At 46.5% G+C, this 20,035-nt stretch overlaps 1 protein-coding gene across 4 annotated transcripts in view; it reads left to right on the top strand.

Annotated features, from left to right (window-relative positions):
- The window catches only part of LOC121713252 (helicase ARIP4-like), a 57,860-nt gene that overhangs the window by 21,185 nt on the left and 16,640 nt on the right, over nucleotides 1-20,035 (top strand). For 2 of the 4 annotated variants that reach the window (XM_042097761.1, XM_042097760.1), the window contains one exon: nucleotides 19,494-19,719. In XM_042097761.1, coding sequence (XP_041953695.1) covers nucleotides 19,494-19,719 — 226 coding nt within the window. Of the gene's footprint in view, nucleotides 1-4,767; nucleotides 4,940-6,630; nucleotides 7,150-19,493; nucleotides 19,720-20,035 lie in introns of those variants that run through there. The other 2 variants (XM_042097763.1, XM_042097762.1) reach the window with 2 other exon arrangements.

Below are 20,035 nucleotides of genomic sequence, written 5' to 3'. Positions count from 1 at the left end.
GTGTTGCAGTCTTTTAAAATAAATGTTCTAAGTGAAATATATTGCCGTTGCTTTTAGTTCTTTGGGACCGGGGAGCTAAATTGACCTGACGCGAATTTGACCAGAGAAGCGGCCGAGTAAACAGCCACCTGCTCTCAGCACAGTGTTGACTTGCGCGTCTAATCGGACGCGCAAGACTGACAATAGACGGGCCTAGGCCTTAGGCTATACGGCCAATATCTTTGAAATTTAACGGTCTTGGTTTTATTAGTGGGCATGCCTCAGACTTGCGGTGTGAGTGGTATGGGAGCGGAACAGAGCGGCCACTCTGGCCTCTAAATTAAAAAGCACTCCGCGCTCAAATTCCATCCATATTACACAAAACTATAAAATGATCTAAACTTCATTCACTCTTGGTGTATAGATCAGGACAGACTTGCGGAACAGGCTGCAGGTCAACAGTCTGACAGCCTGCATGAAGATAAGCATTAATGGTCCAGTAGTAAAACAGTGCAATTACCAAAGGGCCCTTGAAATGATCTTTTTAAAGCCAAGGAGGATGGCTCGTAACAATGCTAGTTGTCAGCTCTGCCATAAGTAGTGACTGATCACATTTGCACATTTTGTTGTTTTGCACTTTCTTTTGCACTTGTTCTATAGTTTGTAATAGTCTTTGTTAAAATTGCACAAATTACACAAATATTTTGAAATATTTGTATACTGTTGTATAGTTTGTTTGGTGTTGTTACTTTGTTCTTTGCTAACTGTTATTTTGAGAAGCTGGTTATTTATTTATAATGTAGTGTTTAATAAATAATTGTTAAATATACAGCAGAGTCTGTAGTGTATCGCACAAACAAGACGCCAACACCCACACCCCCCCACCGCTCGGATGGCAACCGATACCATAAATAGCTAATGTTCTCCTTACTGTTTCAGTTTGTAAGTCCATAAACACCCATGGCAGAGCAAGGAATTGATGACTTGGCAAGGCTGGCCAGAGACATTGTGTATACTTGGAAGGCATTGTGATAGAAGTAAAGCTGCAAGGTAAAAGGTGATGGTTACCAAATAGCTGTGGGTGGTTTCCCAAATGCTGGCAACTTTTGGAATATTTCTTTTTTTTTTTTAGCTTATGCACCCTCACATTGGAGTCCCGAGTCCATATACAAAATTTGGTATCGATATGTGACCGTGTTCCTGAGATATGGACGACATCCTGTTTCGGAGCTTCGCCACGGATTTCGTTTGGCTGTGACGGGCAAACGCTTCCGAAAATCAAAAATCCTTCTAGTAACTTTTGTGAGGCTTGGTCCAAGGATAATGTACGTCACGTTTCGTGGCGTTCGGACCAAATTTGTGACCTGTGAACATTTAGTTTCGCTTTCTGTTCAATCCAATGTGGCAGACGAACGACATGCCCACTTGACGTCATCTTCGCGTGCAACTTACACCGGTACTGACCGGACGTTTTAAAGTTGGAACGGTGTCTCTGTCTCAAAGGGCCTAGGCGCTAGAGCTGGCCAAAAATTAGGGAGACGGGAATAATAATACTTAAGAAGAACAGTAAGTGTGCTGCTTTCAGCAAGTACACTTAATACAACTTAAGAAGAACAATAAGTGTGCTGCTTTCAGCAAGCACACTTAATTAGAATGTCAGAGCACAAAACAGCAATTCACACTAAAAATACCATTATATGCAGGCAAATCATGGATCTCCAGCTTCATTGAAATTTTGGGGGATAGAAAAAAATCAATACACTCTCCAGAGGCGGAGACATGATCAAAAAACTCTTATGTAGGGAGACGTTTTGGATATTTACCCTTAACACACTTGAACCTCATGGCTTAAACGAGGAACTAAATTTGTCGTGCTTTCTGTAGGTCTATGTGCTTAGTTTGATAACTTATGAACATTTTGCACTTGTTCTTAATGACTTCATACTATACAGTTTGAAATTGGGATGTTACTATGTTCTTGATTTTCCATGTCTACTTACTCTGTGTTTTTATAAATATTGTGTATTTATATATATATATATATATATATATATATATATATATATATATAATATAGTCTGTGTATTTATAAATACCATTAGTATGATCATTTGTTTTGTATATACCAGTGGTCCCCAAACTACGGCCCGCCACCTCATTTTGGGTGGCCCCCCAAAACATGTCCGTAGTATATATCATCCGGAGTGCACGGGAGTACAACATCGTCAAACTAAAACCTCCGCAATTTCCCCCATTCATTCTCTATGGCGAGTCTTAACAGTACACATGTAATACTCTTTTTGTCCACTGGTGGTTGTTTTGGCGCTGTTTTGCGTTTGCCATCGAAAACGGAATGAAATGTAGGCCTACCTGCAAACAATGTAAGAGGCCTATGCTGACTGCATCAGTGCTCAAAGTATTTTTTAAAAATTATCAATTAATTGTTAATAACTAACTAACTTCTATTCAAGTCATATTTCTGGGACTTTCTGGGATAATTATTTCTATTTTTTATTCACTCATTCAAATGTTCATACAAAGAGTTCACAAAGTTCTCATCAGGTGACTGAAAGTTAGAATGGTGGTCATTTCAGACAACTTCAGCACTTCATAAAATTCTCACAGTTTGAGAACTTTAAATTATTTGTAGGACATTCACAACTTGAGCTGTGTATGCAAAGACACAGAATTCAGAGTTCATAGATTTTTTAATAAAACTTAAAACTACTTTTGGGAATGCAAACGTTTTTTTATTAGTATTATTTAATTTTACACTAATATGGCATGATGACAATATAAACACAGCTAACAATGGTATTAAATTGCAATAGCCTATGACTAAATGTAATAGAATATTCAACTAAGGTAGACTGCTGTTCACAGCACTAAGCTATTTATGGTTACTGATATAGAACTACTCCGAGTCTCTGGCCCTCTCTTGGAGCCAGGCGTAGTGAGCTGGCCCTCGGAAGAAAAAGTTTGGGGACCACTGGTATATACCTTCAGGGCTGGTTTTTGAGTGTAGCCTACTTCTATGGCAGCCATAGTAAGGTTGTGGTACCGCCCTATACACCTGTCAGGTGATCCTGATCACCTTAATAAGGTACCACCACCTATGCCTTCCATACTTGATTCTGACGAAGACGTGGCACACGTCGAAACGTTAGTCCTTATGTTGGCTCCTGAATAATAAAAACTACTAAAATTCAACATCTTTGTCGCTCCGGTGAACTCTCTCTTTCTCCCTCTCTCACACTGGATTCGGTCCTCTCCCGTCGATGCGCTAGATGTGACCCGCAGTAGCGCGGAGGTACATTTGTTTTTCTACGTGGCTCTCACTGTGGTTTGCTGCAGTCCCAAAGCTTTAGAAATGGCTTTAGAACCTTTTCCAGACTGATAGATCTCAATTACTTTCTTTCTCATTTGTTCCTGAATTTCTTTGGATCTCTGCATGATGTCTTTTGATAGCTTTTGAGGATCTTTTGGTTTACTTCACTTTGTCAGGCAGGTCCTATTTAAGTGATTTTCTTTATTGAGAACAGGTGTGGCAGTAATCAGGCCTGGGTGTGGCTAGAGAAATTGATAAACCACAGTTAAGTTATGTTTTAACAGCATTTTGTGTTTACTTGTGTTATCTTTGTCTTATATTTAAATTTGTTTGATGATCTGAAACATTTAGATGTGACAAAAATGCAAAAAAAAGAGAAATCAGGAAGGGGGCAAACACTTTCTCACATCACTGTATATCTGCAAATAGAAGTATACCAAATAAATGTAATCGCAGCAAAATCAATAAAAAATGGCTGCAGTATCGTTGGCAAACAGCAGGCAGTAAGACATAGGCAAAGGTGCCTGTGCAGCCTGCAGTGGTCCCGCCCCCAGGCTTTGTTTTTGCCCACCCATAGGTTTCCATGTGTCTTCTGTTGACGCAATCAGGCTCTAATTTATTTCGGTGGCCAACTATCGCCCCCTCTGTTCACAGACGCAAAGGCAATTATGTAAAGGAGAAAAACACTGCCAGGGCAGCGCAGGGGAGACGAACAGAGACAGGGAGGAGACATGCATGTAGAAGTGTATAAAGGGTTTTGTTTTTGAGAGAAGGTGTGCGTGTCCGTCTCTCTGTGTGTGTTTTCTTAGGTGAGGCTTTGCTTGATGTTTTTATCTTATTCGCTCTACCTTGGGGAGCTGCCTGTAACTTTGTGTGTGCTTTCCTGTCCTCCCACAGCATTTCCATTTATTTTCTTCTATCTATCTCCATTTTTTCTGTCTGTCTTCCTCTCTCCTCCCCCCTGCCCCCACAGACTTCAAAATGCTGGTTTGACACAGTCTCTCTCTCCCTCTCATTGCCCTCTCTCTCTCTCTCTCTCTCTCTCTCTCTCTCCCTTCCTTCCCCCCATCTATGCCATTGGAGATCTCTATCTCTGTTCTCTCTCTCCTGCTCTGTGTAACTGATATTCCATGGCTCTTTAAACCGGATGCATGTCAGCTGAATTGTTACCCTATAGCCCTAGCGCCCACCCCCCTCCCAGTCTCTTCTCTTTACCCCTATGAACTCTCTTACCCTGGTTACCTAAGGCAGCCTTTTTGTGGGAGTGGCCTGGTGAGGTAGAAGGGTCCGGAGGCGGGGCTTTAGCGAGTGTGTGTCTGTGTGTCACGCTGGTTCTGCTGGTGGGGTGTGTACCAGGGGAGCAGGGGGGCGAGCGACGGCCACACAAGGTCGGCGCTTTTCCCAGCGACACATTGTTTTGTAAGTGTCCGATCGGCCTCAGGACTCTGTCTCCGTCTGCCTCTTGCATTTTCACACGCACTCCTCCGCCTGAGCAAGTTACATACAGGACGTGGTTGTGCGTGTGTGTGTGTTGGTGTCCATATGTGTGAGCGCTCTTCTCCTGCTTCCTGTCTTTGTGGCAGGCAATCTCTGTGCTCTATGTAGGTGTGTGTCTGAGCCCCAGCACTATGGGTGAGTACTTGCTGAGTGTGGTTTTTGTCATAAATGTGGATGAATGGTTAAACTTGTACACTCTGAAACAGTGCACACATGACATGTGTATGTGCTGGTTGTCATGTGTTTGTGTGTGTGCGCGCGTGCGTGCGTGCGTGTGTGTGTTTGTCTGTTTGTGTGCAGCCTTGCATAAGAGGCATAGGCACTCAGCCAGCTGTTGTGACTGAATGTGTGTTTAAACTTTTCACTTGGTCTGTTTGTGCACTTGGAAGTGTCCTGATCATGGTTTTCTTTCCTTTCTCGCTGAAGTTGTAGAGTAGCCTGTGGTTCAGGGAAGCTTACATGTAAGTGGCTGTGGTGCATTTGCAGCTATGCAACCCCCCCCCCCCCCCCCCCCCCCTCTCTCTCTCTCTCTCTCTGTGCAGTGGTATTTGCCTCAGATCTGGGTCAGGTCAGATGCTTGGGGCTGGGGGGATTGGAGAGGGGGGTGGGTACTGGAGGGCATGGTAATCGGAAGGGAGAAGGCCCCAACATGTTTGGGGAGTGTGTGTGTGTGTGTTGTGGGGGCACTCTCATTGTGATGGTGTAAGACAAAAGGGCAGAGAGGGAGGGCAGTTCTGTGATGTGAAAGAGGGGGGAAAGGACAGGAAGTGTCTTATGGGACAGAGGAACGTTCTCTTTGGGGCAGGCGGAATGTTGGGAGAGGACACATGGGGTGAAAGGTGTCTGTGTTGTGGTTGTAGTGAAGCAAATGCGAATGTGAATACGTGTACTGCAGTAACGCGAAGGATGCTTGTCTGTGGGATGCAATACGACTGAGACTTTGGAGTCAGAGACAGAGAGGGGATTTCCTGACTTGTTACAGTTCCCCGTTCTGCCAAAAGAGCTGCCAACACAATGTCACAGAGGCCTGGTTTGCCATGTAGATTTAGCGAGCAGTGTCTGCCATGCCGAGATGGATTTTTCCGGTGCATACTGATAGTCATGCTTCCATAGAGCCAGTAATAGTATGTTTCTTCAGGGAGTGACAGCAGTAACCACACACCAGCAAATTCTACTGAGTCATGCCAAACACCAGAGGGAACAGAATGACAAGGAAATGTATTTTTATCACGATCTCTTAATCATTAAGAAAGAAGAGACCAATTTACAAATATTCTTGACTACAAATGTCTTCCTAAGACAACAGGAATATCAATAAACAGGGCTATAAAGTTGTCTGGCACTGTGCCAGAATTCAGGTGTGACCCAGGCTGTTTACAATAAAAATAAAAAAAACGTGATTATGTATAATGGCTTCGAAAGTTTGTGTGTTCCTTGCTTTAAGCCCTGAATAAATCAATACATGGTTTCTTCATAGGGAAGCTACAAAGTGAAGCAGCAGTGTACAACCCAGAAACAATACAATATCAATCAAGAACCATCAGAGATCATGTGTGGCTTAAACAATAACAAAAAAACAATGGCTCAAAAAAAAAAAATCAGGTGGTCGCCACACCTCAGCAGCCGGCTGCATGTTTGTGTCACTGACACACTTCTACCCGGCAGCCTTTTCCGCCCCCTTCCCCCTTCCCCCTCGCCTACCAGCCATGTGTTACGAAAGGGCTGAGGAGAAGCGCCTGGCCCACGCTGGCCGTCACTTCCCCCCCTGACGGAGCCCCGGCCACAGCGTGTGAGGTTATGTAAGGAGCTTTAGTCCGGCTTCCTGGTTTCCACGACTCCAGCCCTCAATTCTCGCAGAACAGATGAGCTAGCCAATGAGCACACAACAAGCGACCTGCTTCTCACACACACACGCACCCACTGAACACCACGCGTTCTCAGACAGCCAGACAAACACGGCGGACGGAGAGCGGCAGAGACGAGTTGTGTAACTAGAAACAAAAGGAACAGAGGAGGAGAAAAGAAGCGTGTTGAGAAGAGGGAGAGAAAAAGAGGAGAAAGAGTTGCCTTAAAGAGTGCCATTTGAGACTCTCACACAGCTAGTGTGGGGTCCAGTCTTTGGCAGAAAGAGAGCATCCTTTCGGAGACAAAGTGAGCGAGGCTCAGACAAAAAAAAAAGAGAGAGAGAGAGAGCAAGAGAAGGGGTTGAAAGTGACAAAAAGTCAGCTAGTTTGATTAGCAGGGCGATCGGAGAGTCCCGCTCCTCATTACGACTTCTATACGCGTTCTGACCAGCAAACTCGGATCAGACATGCTGCTGCTGGACGAACCGGACCCCCTTACAGGTACGTGACCACTCCGGACCGTCGACCACTACCACCACCACATTGCCATGGCAACCCTCTTCCTGAGTGCATTTGACCCGCTGCCACGGTGCTGTAGTCACGATGGCAGGCTGACCAGAGAGAAAAATGAGTAAAGGGCAGGGAAAGGTACACAGAGAAGTTTGCCTTGTTTTCTGTTTTCTGTTTTCTGTGCCTTACGTGTGCCAGTGTGAACAGGTGACTGACAGCCTATTAAATGTGTACCTGCCTAAAGCTGTTTTTCGCCATGGCATTGAAGTGTGATGATATTAGGAACTGTTGCAAAACATTGTTTTCAGTATTGCATTGCATGTACTGCAGGTATGCTCCTATACATCTGTGTCACTTGAGATAATGGATTTAGTGGTACAGACCATTCGGTCATTTTGTGTAACCTTACATAGTCATCTTCATCTTCCACTAGAGTCTCACTTTTATCTCATTCATGGCCTTGTCTTCATTGATGAGCCCTGTCCTTGACTAGATTAGTGAGGTGGATTACATACTGTATCTCTCCTCTGCGCCTGGGCTGGGCATCTGCAAAAACCAGACACACAAATAACCAGACCATGTGCTCGTCTAAGCCCGTAGATCCAGCCTGACCAAACAAACACTCGCCTCGTTCCCACGTGCACTCTGACGGCGGGCATCACAGACGGCTGTTAAGGGACATGGCGGCTCTGTCAGCTGGCAGAGCATCAGGTCCAGAACGATGCCAAGTGCCAGTGTGCCAGTCTCGCTCTGGCTCATGGGACCACTGCTGTGCCCTGTGTCTCACCAGCTGGCGAAAACGTGTGTGACAGTGGTCAGATGGGAAGGGTGTCTCCGTCCGGAGCTGGTGCACATGGTGTTGTTGTCATGACTCGTTACATCTGATGGTCTCACGTTTTATTGGGGTCATCTCTGCTCCTCTCGAAAAGGACATGGGTCTGTGTGAAAAGCCTTGTGAAAAGCTGTTTGTTCACCTACCCTGTCTATGAGACTGCTTATTAAAGAGATGCTTTGCACTGATGATGCTGATGGCAGGGAATCTGCGCTCTTTGCAATCCGATATATTGTATCAGTTCGTCATTAAATTATTTAAACTGTTGATGTCATCCAAGTGAGGGAAACACCTGTTTAAGGTACTGCTTGGTCTTTACATTACAATTTCCAGGCTATTGGCAGATAGATAAAGAAAAATGTACAGACGATAACATGAAAATATGTCAGTCAATCGTTCATACAGATATGAATTTTTCATTTGAAGTGTGTAAATGCAATAGGAATGCCCTGATTGTGTCTGTCCTGCAGGATATTCTAGATTGAGCATCTGTAGTCACTGTGCCCTTAAGAAGTTTAATGGGCACTTCACCTCTTATTTATATCATCGTTGTTCTGATCTGACCTCTCCATGTACTTCAGGTTTAAGAAAGAGCCTCTGATATAAGCCTGTCCTTGGTTAGATAATGATGCTCCAGTGGCCCCTTTCTTCTGGCAGTTGAGATGAAGTCTATCCCAAGGTGAATGTGGAGACATAGTAGTCTCTGCTTGATCTGATTCGGTGTCGAGACGACAACACCTCTGTCTGCCCTAGATGTCAGCTCAAAGTGCTTAGGTAAAAGGTGGAATTTGCACATTGCATTTGCAGTGTCGCAACCTGTTGTGTAAAAAAAAAAAAAGAATTGATGTCATTGCGTGCGTATGTCTGTGTGTGTTTTCGAGGTGTGTGCCACTTTTCGTTGCGAGTGTTTCCAGAGAGTTCTGGCTAGTGGCCAGGAGCAGCTGTGTGGTGGCAGTGATGGTGGCAGATGCAGGTTACACAAGTGGACAGCGCGTTCTCTTGCTTCCCTCACACTGGAGGTATTCTAGAACGTAGCCGTCCAGCCGCCTGCTCTGATCTCTCTCTCTCTCTCTCTCTCTCTCTCTCTCTCTCTCTCTCTCTCTCTCTCTCTCTCTCTCTCTCTTCTCTATCTTTCTCTCCATCTCTCTCTCCTCTCTCCTTATCCCTCTCTCTTTCTCTCCTTCTCTCCATCTCTCTCTCCTTCTCCATCTCTTTCTCTCCTCTCTCTCTCTCTTTCTATCTCTATCTTTCTCTCTTTCTCTCCATCTCTCCATCTCTCTCTCTCCATCTCTCCCTCTCTCTCGCTGGCTGGCTCCCCCTGCAGTCTGTGACACACTGGCCTAGTAATCACGCCGTGAGTGCAGTGGAGCAACAGCGGCAGGCGTTTCGTAACGCCGCAGCACTCCGCATCAGTGCTGCTCTGCAACGACAGGGCTGCAGCAGCTTGGGGCAAACGGGGAAAGAGAGATCCCCTGGAGCCTGTGTGTGTGTGTGTGTGTGTGTGTGTGTGTGTGTGTGTGTGTGTGTGCGTGTGTGTGTGGATTTTAACCTGGTGTCGGTGGCTGTTGCCACGTTCTCCTAATGTGGTGTTTGGGTTTAAGTTCTCTTCATCTGTGGGTGTTTATTTGGTATTATAGGCTTTTGTGCCTGTTTTCTGGTCCTGTCTGCTGGTTATTTGCTGTTTTAGTGTGTGTTTGTGTGTGTTTCCTCGCTTTCTGTGCACAAATGGTAGAGGCATGCAACAGGATTCAGGTGTAAATTGGCACATAATATAGGCACATAAACAAACAGACACTCACTCTCGCTCTTCCACATGTTTTTCTTTTGAATAACAGATTGCATTGTTTCCTCAAATCCCTACACATTTCTCTCCTCACATCTCTCTCTCTCTCTCTCTCTCTGCGTCTCCCTTCTTTCCTTTTATCGCTGAGAAACTGAAGTCCCTGTTTAGTCAGGGTGGCACATGATACTAAGTGAGTCAACCTCAGAGACTTGTGTACGGTGTGTATCTCTGCACATGTGCGTGTTGCTGAGAGTCGTGCCAATGTGTGTGTATGTGGGTGTGTGTGTGTGTGTGTGTGTGTGTGTTAGAGAGAGTGAGAGAATGTGTGTTTGTGCGCGCGAGTGAGCGACCGAGCACACACTAACTGGACGTGCTGTACCTCTAAACATGTGGGTTGTGTAACAGCCAGAGGCTCAGTTACGTAAGCGTCCCTCCGTCTCCGACCCAGCCCCAGTGTGTGTGTGTGTGTGTGTGTGTGTGTGTGTGTGTGTGTGTGTGTCGGTGGGGGAACAAAATGGAGTAAAGTGGGTCATCCTGTTGGGGGGGGGGGGGGGGGGTTGTCAGGGTGGCCCTGGATATTTGAGTTCCAGTTCTTCCTCACATACTTTTTTTCTTCAAGTTTAAACTGTTCCCCCTGTCCTCAGGTGCCTCTCTCCTTCCCCCCAAAATCTACCCCTTCAGGTTTGTAAGAATGATCTAGAAGAAAGTCCACCTCTCCACCGGTCTGCACAATAATTGATATATTCCTCTACTATAACCACATCTTAAAGACAGGGGGATATTTTTACTTTTCTCTGAGAACTCATTCATGCAAAGGGTACTTGTGTAAAATGAGCTTTCTTGAGTTTGAGTCTCTCCCCCTCTGACACTGTGTGTTAGCCTCTTGTTCTGTCATTCTGTCATTGTGAGCACTGATTTTTTTTAAATCATTGCCATTTTATTTGTGTCTTAGCAGGCTATTTATGCTTTTAATAAGCAGTCTCACAGATACGTTGCACATCAAAGCTGTCATGAGAACACGTTTTTTACAATAGGCTTTATTGTCTCACATTATTGTGACTTTAGCACTTGAAACTGATACGGAAATGGTGTACTTGTTCAGCAGTTGTACAAATAGATCATTGTCATAGTTTTAATATCTGTCTGTGCAAAACCGTGTGCTGTGTGCAGAACTTGGTTCATTATTTTTGTTAGCTTGGTAGCTGAACATTTTTTTTTTTAAGATGTATTTGACAGTGAACACACATAAACGTTATTAAACTGATGTCTTATGTGATTGTGAAGGTAGTTTTTTTAACTTAGGCTTGTGGATGTCTGGTTTCACGTCAACCAAGGTGCTTTAATGCTGTTTTTTATAACCCACCATCACCTTATGTAACACTAAGCTTTTGTTCGCTTTTCTGATGCTGGCATAGTGGTGAACAATGGGCCAAGGGAATTGCCACCTTTTTGACTTTTCGTGAGGAGCACTTATTTAATTATCCCACTCGTGTCAAGGGAACGGGGTTGGTCTGACCTCGTGAAGTCGTGTCTCACCACATGACCGATGCACACGTTTTTTGTGTCAGGGAGGCAGAACTACCTGTGCTGAGCTCACCGTGACACAAGTCGCGAGTCATGCCTCACCACTTGATCGATGCACGCGTTGTTTGTGTCAGGGAGGCAGAACTATCTGTGCTGAGCTCACCGTGACACAAGTCGCGAGTCTTGCCTCACCACTTGATCGATGCACGCGTTGTTTGTGTCAGGGAGGCAGAACTACCTGTGCTGAGCTCACTGTGACACAAGTGACTTTTTAATATATATTATTACATATATATGGGGGCTTTTTGTGCTTTTAATTTGACAGGATAGTGGAGAGAGTGACAGGAAGCAAGTGGGAGAGAAAGATGGGGTGGGATCAGGAAATGACCCGGGCTGGACTTGAACCCGGTTCCGGTGGGCACGTTGACCAGAATATGGTGTGGGCGCTGTAACCAGTTGCTACACAGCACCACCCCATGAGTGCCTTTTGGCATTGTGTAATGGGGTATAAGACAGAAGTCTTCATCACTTAAACACCTAAACACTTTGAAATTTAGCCATCCTTATTTATCATACCTCTCTATATGTTATTTCTTCTTGTAGTATTGCTTGACTGCAGAAGCTAAGACGGATGTTGTAAGATACAAAAAGAAGTCATGTGGCCACCCATACATGAAGAGAAACTTAAAAGAATGCTAACCATGTAATCAGCAGCCTTGTTACTCCACAGGTGATTTGGGTCTTGGGCGAAAGCTGATTTTAATGCAGGAACTGCCAGCTCAGCGTTCGGACATCCAGACGGACGTTCAGCTTTCACACGTACACACAGCACAATCTCCTCAGGCACATAAGTATTCCTTTGACCCCGATCCCCTCCTTTAACTAAGACTCTCTTTCTTTCTTTCTTTCTTTCTTTCTTTCTCTCTCTCTCTCTCTCTCTCACATTCACACTCACACTCACACCCACACACACACACACACACACACACACACACACACACACACACACGTATACCCTCAGAGAGTGTGTGTTTGATGCATAGCTGCCTTTTGAGCTGGTGTCCAGCCAGCATAAATTAAGCTGGCTATGAAAGCGGTGCAGCACAGTCTTGGGTTTAAGGGTTCAGGGCTGGAACTGGAGCTGCCGCTGCCGCTGGGTGGACAAAGATAGGCTCCACACTGACACGACATCAGGGCCCAGATACAGGAGCTGTGTGTGTGTGTGTGTGTGCTTAAGTACCAGTGTTTGTGCGGAGCTGACTCACAGTCACTCTCGGAATGCCTCCATTTTATCTCCATTCAGCCTGATGGGGTGGGGGTGGGGGCATTAACGACCTTCTGCTCTCTAACTCGGCGCACGTGGATGCGGTCCGCATCGGCTCTCGCGCCCGCCCGCCCCACTGAGCTGTGCTTGCTGACGGCAGCTGGGTCTGCAGATTCTGCACGCCAGTTCTGCAGAATCCGCGCCCGTGGGCCCCTGGCCAGCGTCAGTCCTCTCCCCGCGGTCACAACGTCATGGAGCCGGGTAAATGATGACGGCAAAACAGCTGGTGTCTCTGAGGCAGGAGAGGCGTGCTGCGGGCAATGACGTCATCGGTGTAAGTCACCACCGCCGAGTCACGCCGCGCTTAAAGGTCGATGTAAACATCTGGTGTAAGCGTATGTTTTTTTTGTTGTTTTTTTTGCATAGGGGCACTGAGGTATCAAGTGTATTTTGAGTATCAGAGTATCAGGCTATAGACTGATGACAAGGCTTATCGGCTGTTGTGCAGCTGAGCCAGCCACCATTTCCTAAAATATTGCGAGTTATGGAATTGGATAAGTTGTGTGTGCGTGGTGCTTGTGTGTGTGTGTGTGTGTGTGTGTAGGAGGTACGTGCATTTGTGTGTGTGTGTGTGTGTATGTGTGTGTTTGTACAAACACAAATGTGCCATGAGCTGTTGTGCAGTCCTGCCCCTCTGACCTCCTCTCCTGCCCGTCTACTAAGCTCTGTGCTGCTCTGCTCACTGTGCTTACACACTCTCACCAGCTGGATGGAGAGTAAATCTGTAATCTGCTTTGTGTGTGTGTGTGTGTGTGTGTGTGTGTGTGTGTGTGTGTGTGTGTGTGTGTTGGTAAGGAAAGGGGAACGAGAGAGAGCCATGTCACTGGTGGCAGTTTTTTTCCACATCACATTTACCAGATCTGTGGGTCAGTAGCTCACAACGAGTTTCTAACTCAGTCTAACAGAGATGGAGACGGAGAGAGACAGAGACTGAGAGAGAGAGAGAGAGAGAGACTGAGAGAGAGGGATAGCAATGGATCAAGAGCCTGGGAGGGAGGAAGAGAGAGAGAGTGCGAGGGAAAGAGGGAGGGTGAGTGGGACAAGCAAGCAGTGGGTCAGATGTTCACTGAGTGAGGACGTGGATCTGGAGCAATCATCCTGCCCGCCCGCCCGCCCGGCTGTCCTCTAATTAGGGACAGGCTGCCATGTCGGCCGTCTCCCCAATTAGCCTGTGTCTGAGCCCTCCGCTCGACCCCAAATGTCGTCCCAGGGCTCGTTCTCCCCGTGTGCAGCCCACCACTTCTGCCTTTGTGTAGGGCTGTGTGTGTGTGTGTGTGTTTGTGTGTGTTTTTGGGGGGTGGGGGGGGGGGGGGGTCATGCCACCCAGTCTCTGACATACTCAGGGGAAACTCCAAAAGGCTTACCAGTCTTTGTGTGTCATTTTTAACTTTGCTATGTTAGAGGTGCTTGAGTGCTGCTTCATATGTGTGTAGAGTGTGTGTGTAGTGTGTGTGTAGAGTGTGCGCTCTGTCCAAGCTGTTGCGATTTCCAGTGAATCTCTCAAAACTATTTTGAGTGTGCAGCTGACCTATATAAGGACTACTTATACAAACATGCAAACATGCCCGCACAGAGAGGTGGAGGTGGAGAGACAGGGTTACATTGCAACAGTGAAGGTCTCACTATGATCCCCCATAGAGATCAGGGGGGGTTGAAAGTGTAGGCAAAAGGTATGAACTGATTCTCATCTAGATGTGCTCCGTGTTCCCCAGGAATGTGATCAAAGCCGATGGAGTATAGCGTTAATGTTTGAAGTTCAGATGAGTATAACTGGGGTATTAAGTGACTTGCCCACATTGGCATCAGTGCCTGCTTTATGATATCATATTGTACATGTTGTACAGGTGATTTGTTTTCATCAGGCACGTGTGTGTGTGTGTGTGTGTGTGTGTGTGTGTGTGTGTGTGTGTGTGTGTGTGTCCTTGACTGGTCAGGTGCCAACTGGGACTCAAGGTTACTGTGTCCAGTGATTTTCCATCTTTCCTGATCACACCATTCTTTTTTATTGTGCGTGTGTGTATTGGGAGGTTGGGGTTGAGGGTGGTTTGGGCTTGGCAGGTACCAGACACTCACACACACACACACACACACACACACACACACACACACTCCCCCCTGATGGCCTGCTTGTGTGTCAGCGGCAGGCTGTGACGCTGGTTTTGCTGTAAAGCACTGTTATATAAACAGCGAGTTGCACCAATGTTACATAACCCCATGACTTCTCAATGCGCCCCCAACCCAACAAAACCCTCCCCACATTTCCCAGTCTACACCCCCCACCTCTCTCTCTCTCTCACACACGCACACACACACACACACACACACACACACAATTACCCCCGCCCCCCTTGCAAACACACGCACATGCACACACTTACTGTTTTCTCTCTGTCTGGGTTTCCTATTGTAGATAAGGACTCAGCTTATGTAAATGTGACGTTAAATAAAGCATTGAGGCTTTTGTGTGCTTCGCCAAGTGTGTCGTGTGTGTGTGTGTGTGTGTGTGTGTGTGTGCGTGTGTGTGATGTGCGATGTGCACTTTCACTTGCACATTATCCTGCGCCCCAGGCTTGTGTTCAGAGGCATGTGTGTTTGTTAATCTAATTGTCTTCTCTCCCATTCAGCCTTTTGTAACAGTGGAATGGTACCACACCGCAGGTGGAATCGTCAATGAGTGTGTTCACAGAGAATGAGTGCCCATAGATCATACATTTATTTCTCGGTGTGTGTGAGTGAGAGGGAGAAAGAGAGAAAGAGAGAGAGAAAGAAAGCGAGAGTGTGTGTGTGTGTGAGAGAGAGAGAGTGAGAGAGAGAGGGAGAGAAATAAAGAGAATGTGTATTTGTGTGATGGACAGTAACAGCATCCAAAACTGGAACACTTGCATGAATAGGAATTCACCCCCCCCCCCCCCTGCTATGAAGAGAACATTAAAAAAAAGAGACAAAGAGAGAAACAATAATAGAAAGTGTGTGTGAGAGAGAGAGCTGTCTCTATCTAAGAACAAATTTGATCTTTTTTCCAAATCCTCCTCCCTGTGGACAGACCTTTTTGTAGTGAACAGTCTTCATCTGTATTTCATTCCAACTGTCACATCCCTTGAGCATGTTTTTGTATAGATCCTCCTGTGTGTGTGTGTGTGTGTGTGTGTTGAACATATTTTGGAGGGAGGAGGAGTGTCTTACCCAAATCCTTGTTGTGCTCGGGGCGTTATGTAACGGTCATGTTCTCCCTCATCAGAGTGGCGTCACGCGCCTGTCACCTCCCCCTTTCATCTCCTCTCTGATTATAATTGGACGGTGTCCACGCTTTTTGTTTGATTATCGTTGCCACGGTAGTCCTGCTGCAGCAGCCTGTGTGTGTGTGTGTGTGTGTGTTTCTGTGTGTCTGTGTGTGTCTCTCTCTCCCTCTCTGGGTGTGTTTTCGGTGTGTGTGTGTGTGTTTCTGGGTATGTGTGTCTCTTTCTTTCCTTCTCCCTCTCTTATACACACACTCACACACACATGAAACCAAACTCCCTAACCACTGCACACATGCACCACATAGACCAGACAACACAAAGCTGTGTGCGCACATGATATCAAGCATGGCACGCATGAATGCCAGCTCTAGCACACACATACAGTACACACAAAATGGACCCAGAATACAGAGGAAATGGCCAGCTCTGACTCAGACCAATCAAAACAATCAGTTACAGAGGCATAAACACATTTTATCCATTTATTTATGTCCACATGAAGAAAATGGTACAGGGACACAAATATTAGGAATGCAGTACAATCCATACAGTATGCAAACCGATGGACCAGTAGCATGCACCAGAGAGAGAGACACACACACACACACACAGAGAGAGAGAGAGAGAGAGAGAGAAAGAAAGAGACACAGAAAGAGAGAGAGAGAGAGTTTTGGTTTCCTGGGTCCCGGAGTGGAGGTGAATGGCGCTCTGTTCATTATGTAAGGCTCCATTGCATAACCTGGCCATCACTTGTCCCCTCTGTTAGAACGGTGAGGACTTTCTCCTGAAGGTGTGTGTGTGTGTGTGTGAAAGAAAGACAGAAAGAGAGCGAAATAGTGAAGCCGACCTATCAAACGCAGGAAACCAGTCTCCACTCGAAAAGATCAATGCCTTTGTCCGACAGCACTGCTGATGGTCCTCGAGAGACGTTGCGTCATCATTAGGCTAGACATATCCAGACCTTTGGTTGCTATGCATCCCTAAATTCAACACAGCCACACAACTGACCTCTCACGTCGTCCGCACCTTTTCATAGTAGAGGCTCTCACTGCTCCCTCCACACTTAAAGGAGAAATCCAGCGATTTTTCACATAGATCTCCATTTCTTGAGGTCACAGAGTACTGTTGGTATGAGCTTGAGTTTCAGGTATAACAGGTAAAGCAGCCAGGCAGCGCTACACTCTAGTGGGCATGAACATAGGGGCTCACAGACATGCCCCCAGAGTGTAGCGCTGTAGCTGCCTGGAAGCTCTAGCTGTTGGCTGCAGCAACTCGAACCGGCAGTACTCGGTGAAATTGAGAAACGGCAATCTATGTGAAATGGACGGATTTCTCCTTCAAGGTGAATCCGTACAAGTGGTGAGGTGGAGGAGAAGAGGACAAAGAGGGGGATAGAGGACTGTGAATATGGTCAGAAAGTGGGAGTGAAAGAAGAGGGGGGTGCAGCAGAAGTGTAAACGATTAAATGATGAGGTGATGGAGAGACAAGAGAGGAGAGGAGAGGAGTGGAAAGGAGAGGAGAGGACCTGAGAGATTTGTGTGAGCTAGCCCAAGTGCCCAAGTGTGCACTCATTTACAGATCGATTCGCTGGTTGCATAAGGGTCACGGCTCCGTTAGCTTCGGCCAAGAGATATTTCTGGAAAGGGAGAGAAGGAGAGGAGGAACGAGAGAAAGCACAAAGAGGAGGGGGGGCTACTTACTCCCCATCCTCACTGACTGCTCTGTGTGTGTGTGTGTGTGTGTGTGTGTGTGTGTGTGTGCGCTCTGAACTATGGCGCATTTCAGGAATCGTTATGTAAGTGTTCTTTAAGATGGCGGGTGTGAGGTGTGTGTGTGTGTGTGTGTGTGTGTGTGTGTGTGTCTGTGTGAGTGTTTGTCTACAACATTAACTAATCAGGGGCAAAAAACATCTAAAGTGATCCATTCTAACATCCAAATGTATTAAGCTGTGACCAAATCCCCTTCAGCCTGTAGTGTGCTGGACTATCTCCTCAGTCTGTAGTGTGCTAGACTATCTCCTCAGCCTGTAGTGTGCTAGACTACACTATCTCTTCCACTTGTTCCTGATCTCTCTGCCCTCTGTCCCTCTCTCTTGTCTTATCTCCTCTCTCTTGTGTTGTTTTGACGTACCGTGGCACAGGATGTGTGCCTCTCTTGCCAGGATGTGCGACCGATTATGGGGCCAGAAAGCAGACGCTCTACGTAAAAAAAAATCCCTCTTTGTACCACTGACTTTTCGGTATCTAGTACACACACACAATCTATCTATCTCCCACACATACATACACACTACTACACCGTATAGCATTTCTACACTTGTATCATTGTAAACGTTGTGTACGTGGTCACATAGACATGTCGTGGTTGTATCATTGTAAACGTTGTGTGCGTGGTCACATAGACATGTTGTGGTTGTATCATTGTAAACGTTGTGTGCGTGGTCACATAGACATGTCATGGTTGTATCATTGTAAACGTTGTGTGCGTGGTCACATAGACATGTCGTGGTTGTATCATTGTAAACGTTGTGTGCGTGGTCAGACATGTCGTGGTTGTAGAAATGTGTCAGCAGGCACACAGAGGCAGACTTTTCCGCCAAACATGGCACAGCACTGTGGGTCTATATGCCTCCACAGGTCCAGTCATTAGCAGATTGAGAGGCGTTTTATGTAATTTGTTGTTAGTTGTGTGGTGTCATCAGCCCCCATGCTCCAGTCTACTGTGCCGCATTATATAAATGATTTGTCCTCCTGCCGTGACCCACTGGGCGCCCATGCATCTGAGCAGCAGAGTTCCAGCAACTGGCAGGTTTTTTTGCTGCTTTTTCCTACTCTCACTCTGTGTGTGTGTGTGTGTGTGTGTGTTGTCTGAGAAACCTTTTTATGGGATGACTGTATATGGGTAGGGTTCCCACAGGCGAGTAAAGAGTAGAGCGAAATAAAACTTCCCAAGAGTTACTTGATTGTGTGTGTGTGTGTCCGTGTCCAGATTCAGACTTGAAGTAATGTTTGTATCCACAGTAACCTTAGCAGTGTGTGTGTGTTTGAGAGTATGTGTTTGGGGGGCCAGAGCGAGCGAGCGATCTCTCTCTCTCTCTCTCTCTCTCTCTCTCTCTCTCTCTCTCTCTCTCTCGCTGCGCGGACTGTGCCTGGGCCCGTTTCATAAGCAGCAGATATTTATGAGCGCAGCTTGCATAACTGCGATTTAGCTCAGTGCATCTTGGCCTGATCCTGTCACCGTGCTGTTATCCAGAACAAGCAGTAGCCTACCAGTGCTGCTGCTTCTCCTCCAGTGACAGACAGACAGACAGACAGACAGTGGCAGCGCGTTTGTTGCCTAACATGGAGCACTTTCTGGGCTGTTTATGTTGGAGGCCTCCTCATCTGTAGTAAGAGGGAGAATTGTTGTGCACTCGTTCTCTTCTAGATGCTTGTGTGTGTTGTTGTTTGTAATATAATTATTAAAAAGTGAGAATTTTAACCAATCAAGCCAAACTAAAATATTAAGCTGTCTGCTTTAAGGTGAATATTTATCAAAATGTCCCCCAATTTTCCCCTTGTCCCTTTCCTCCTTTTTCTCTCTTACTCTCTCTTTCTTTACCTCCTTCTCTCTCTCTCTGTCCCTCCCTCCAGACCAGCCAAAGGGCGCTGCGTTCAGCTCAGAGAATGAAGCTCAGGGCGGCGACTCGTCGGGATGGCAGTGCACGCCGCCATCGTCCACATCCTCCTCGGGCGAGGCGCCCTCGCAGCCACCCTCGGGCCCCGCCGCCCGGCCCGCCAGCCACAGCCCCTCGGCGCTGGCCTTCAGCGGAACCAAGAAACGGAGCTCCAAGCCCGCCCACCTGAGGAGGAACATCAGGTGCGTACAGGACCCGCGTCACCGCACCCCACCCCACCCCACCCCACCCCACTGCACCACACCCCACCCACCCTCTCTGTTTTCTCCAAACTCCATTCTCACAAATCTCCAACCTTGCAAACCTCCAAAATGCCAACTTTCCAAATCTCTTAAGACTTGCCACTTACTGCATGTCCCTTACCTTGATCAGATGTACTGATGTAAGTCAAGTAGTTGGAGCTATGAGATAGGCCTTTGGCCTAGATTAATAATGCTCAATAACAAACCATGTTGTTGACAGCATATATTTGGAAGAAAACCTCCACCACAGTTGGAA

The sequence above is a fragment of the Alosa sapidissima genome, chromosome 7 (assembly GCF_018492685.1).
Source record: "Alosa sapidissima isolate fAloSap1 chromosome 7, fAloSap1.pri, whole genome shotgun sequence".
In the NCBI taxonomy this organism is placed as follows: domain Eukaryota; kingdom Metazoa; phylum Chordata; class Actinopteri; order Clupeiformes; family Clupeidae; genus Alosa; species Alosa sapidissima.
This window is presented reverse-complemented; position numbering and strand designations above follow the sequence as displayed.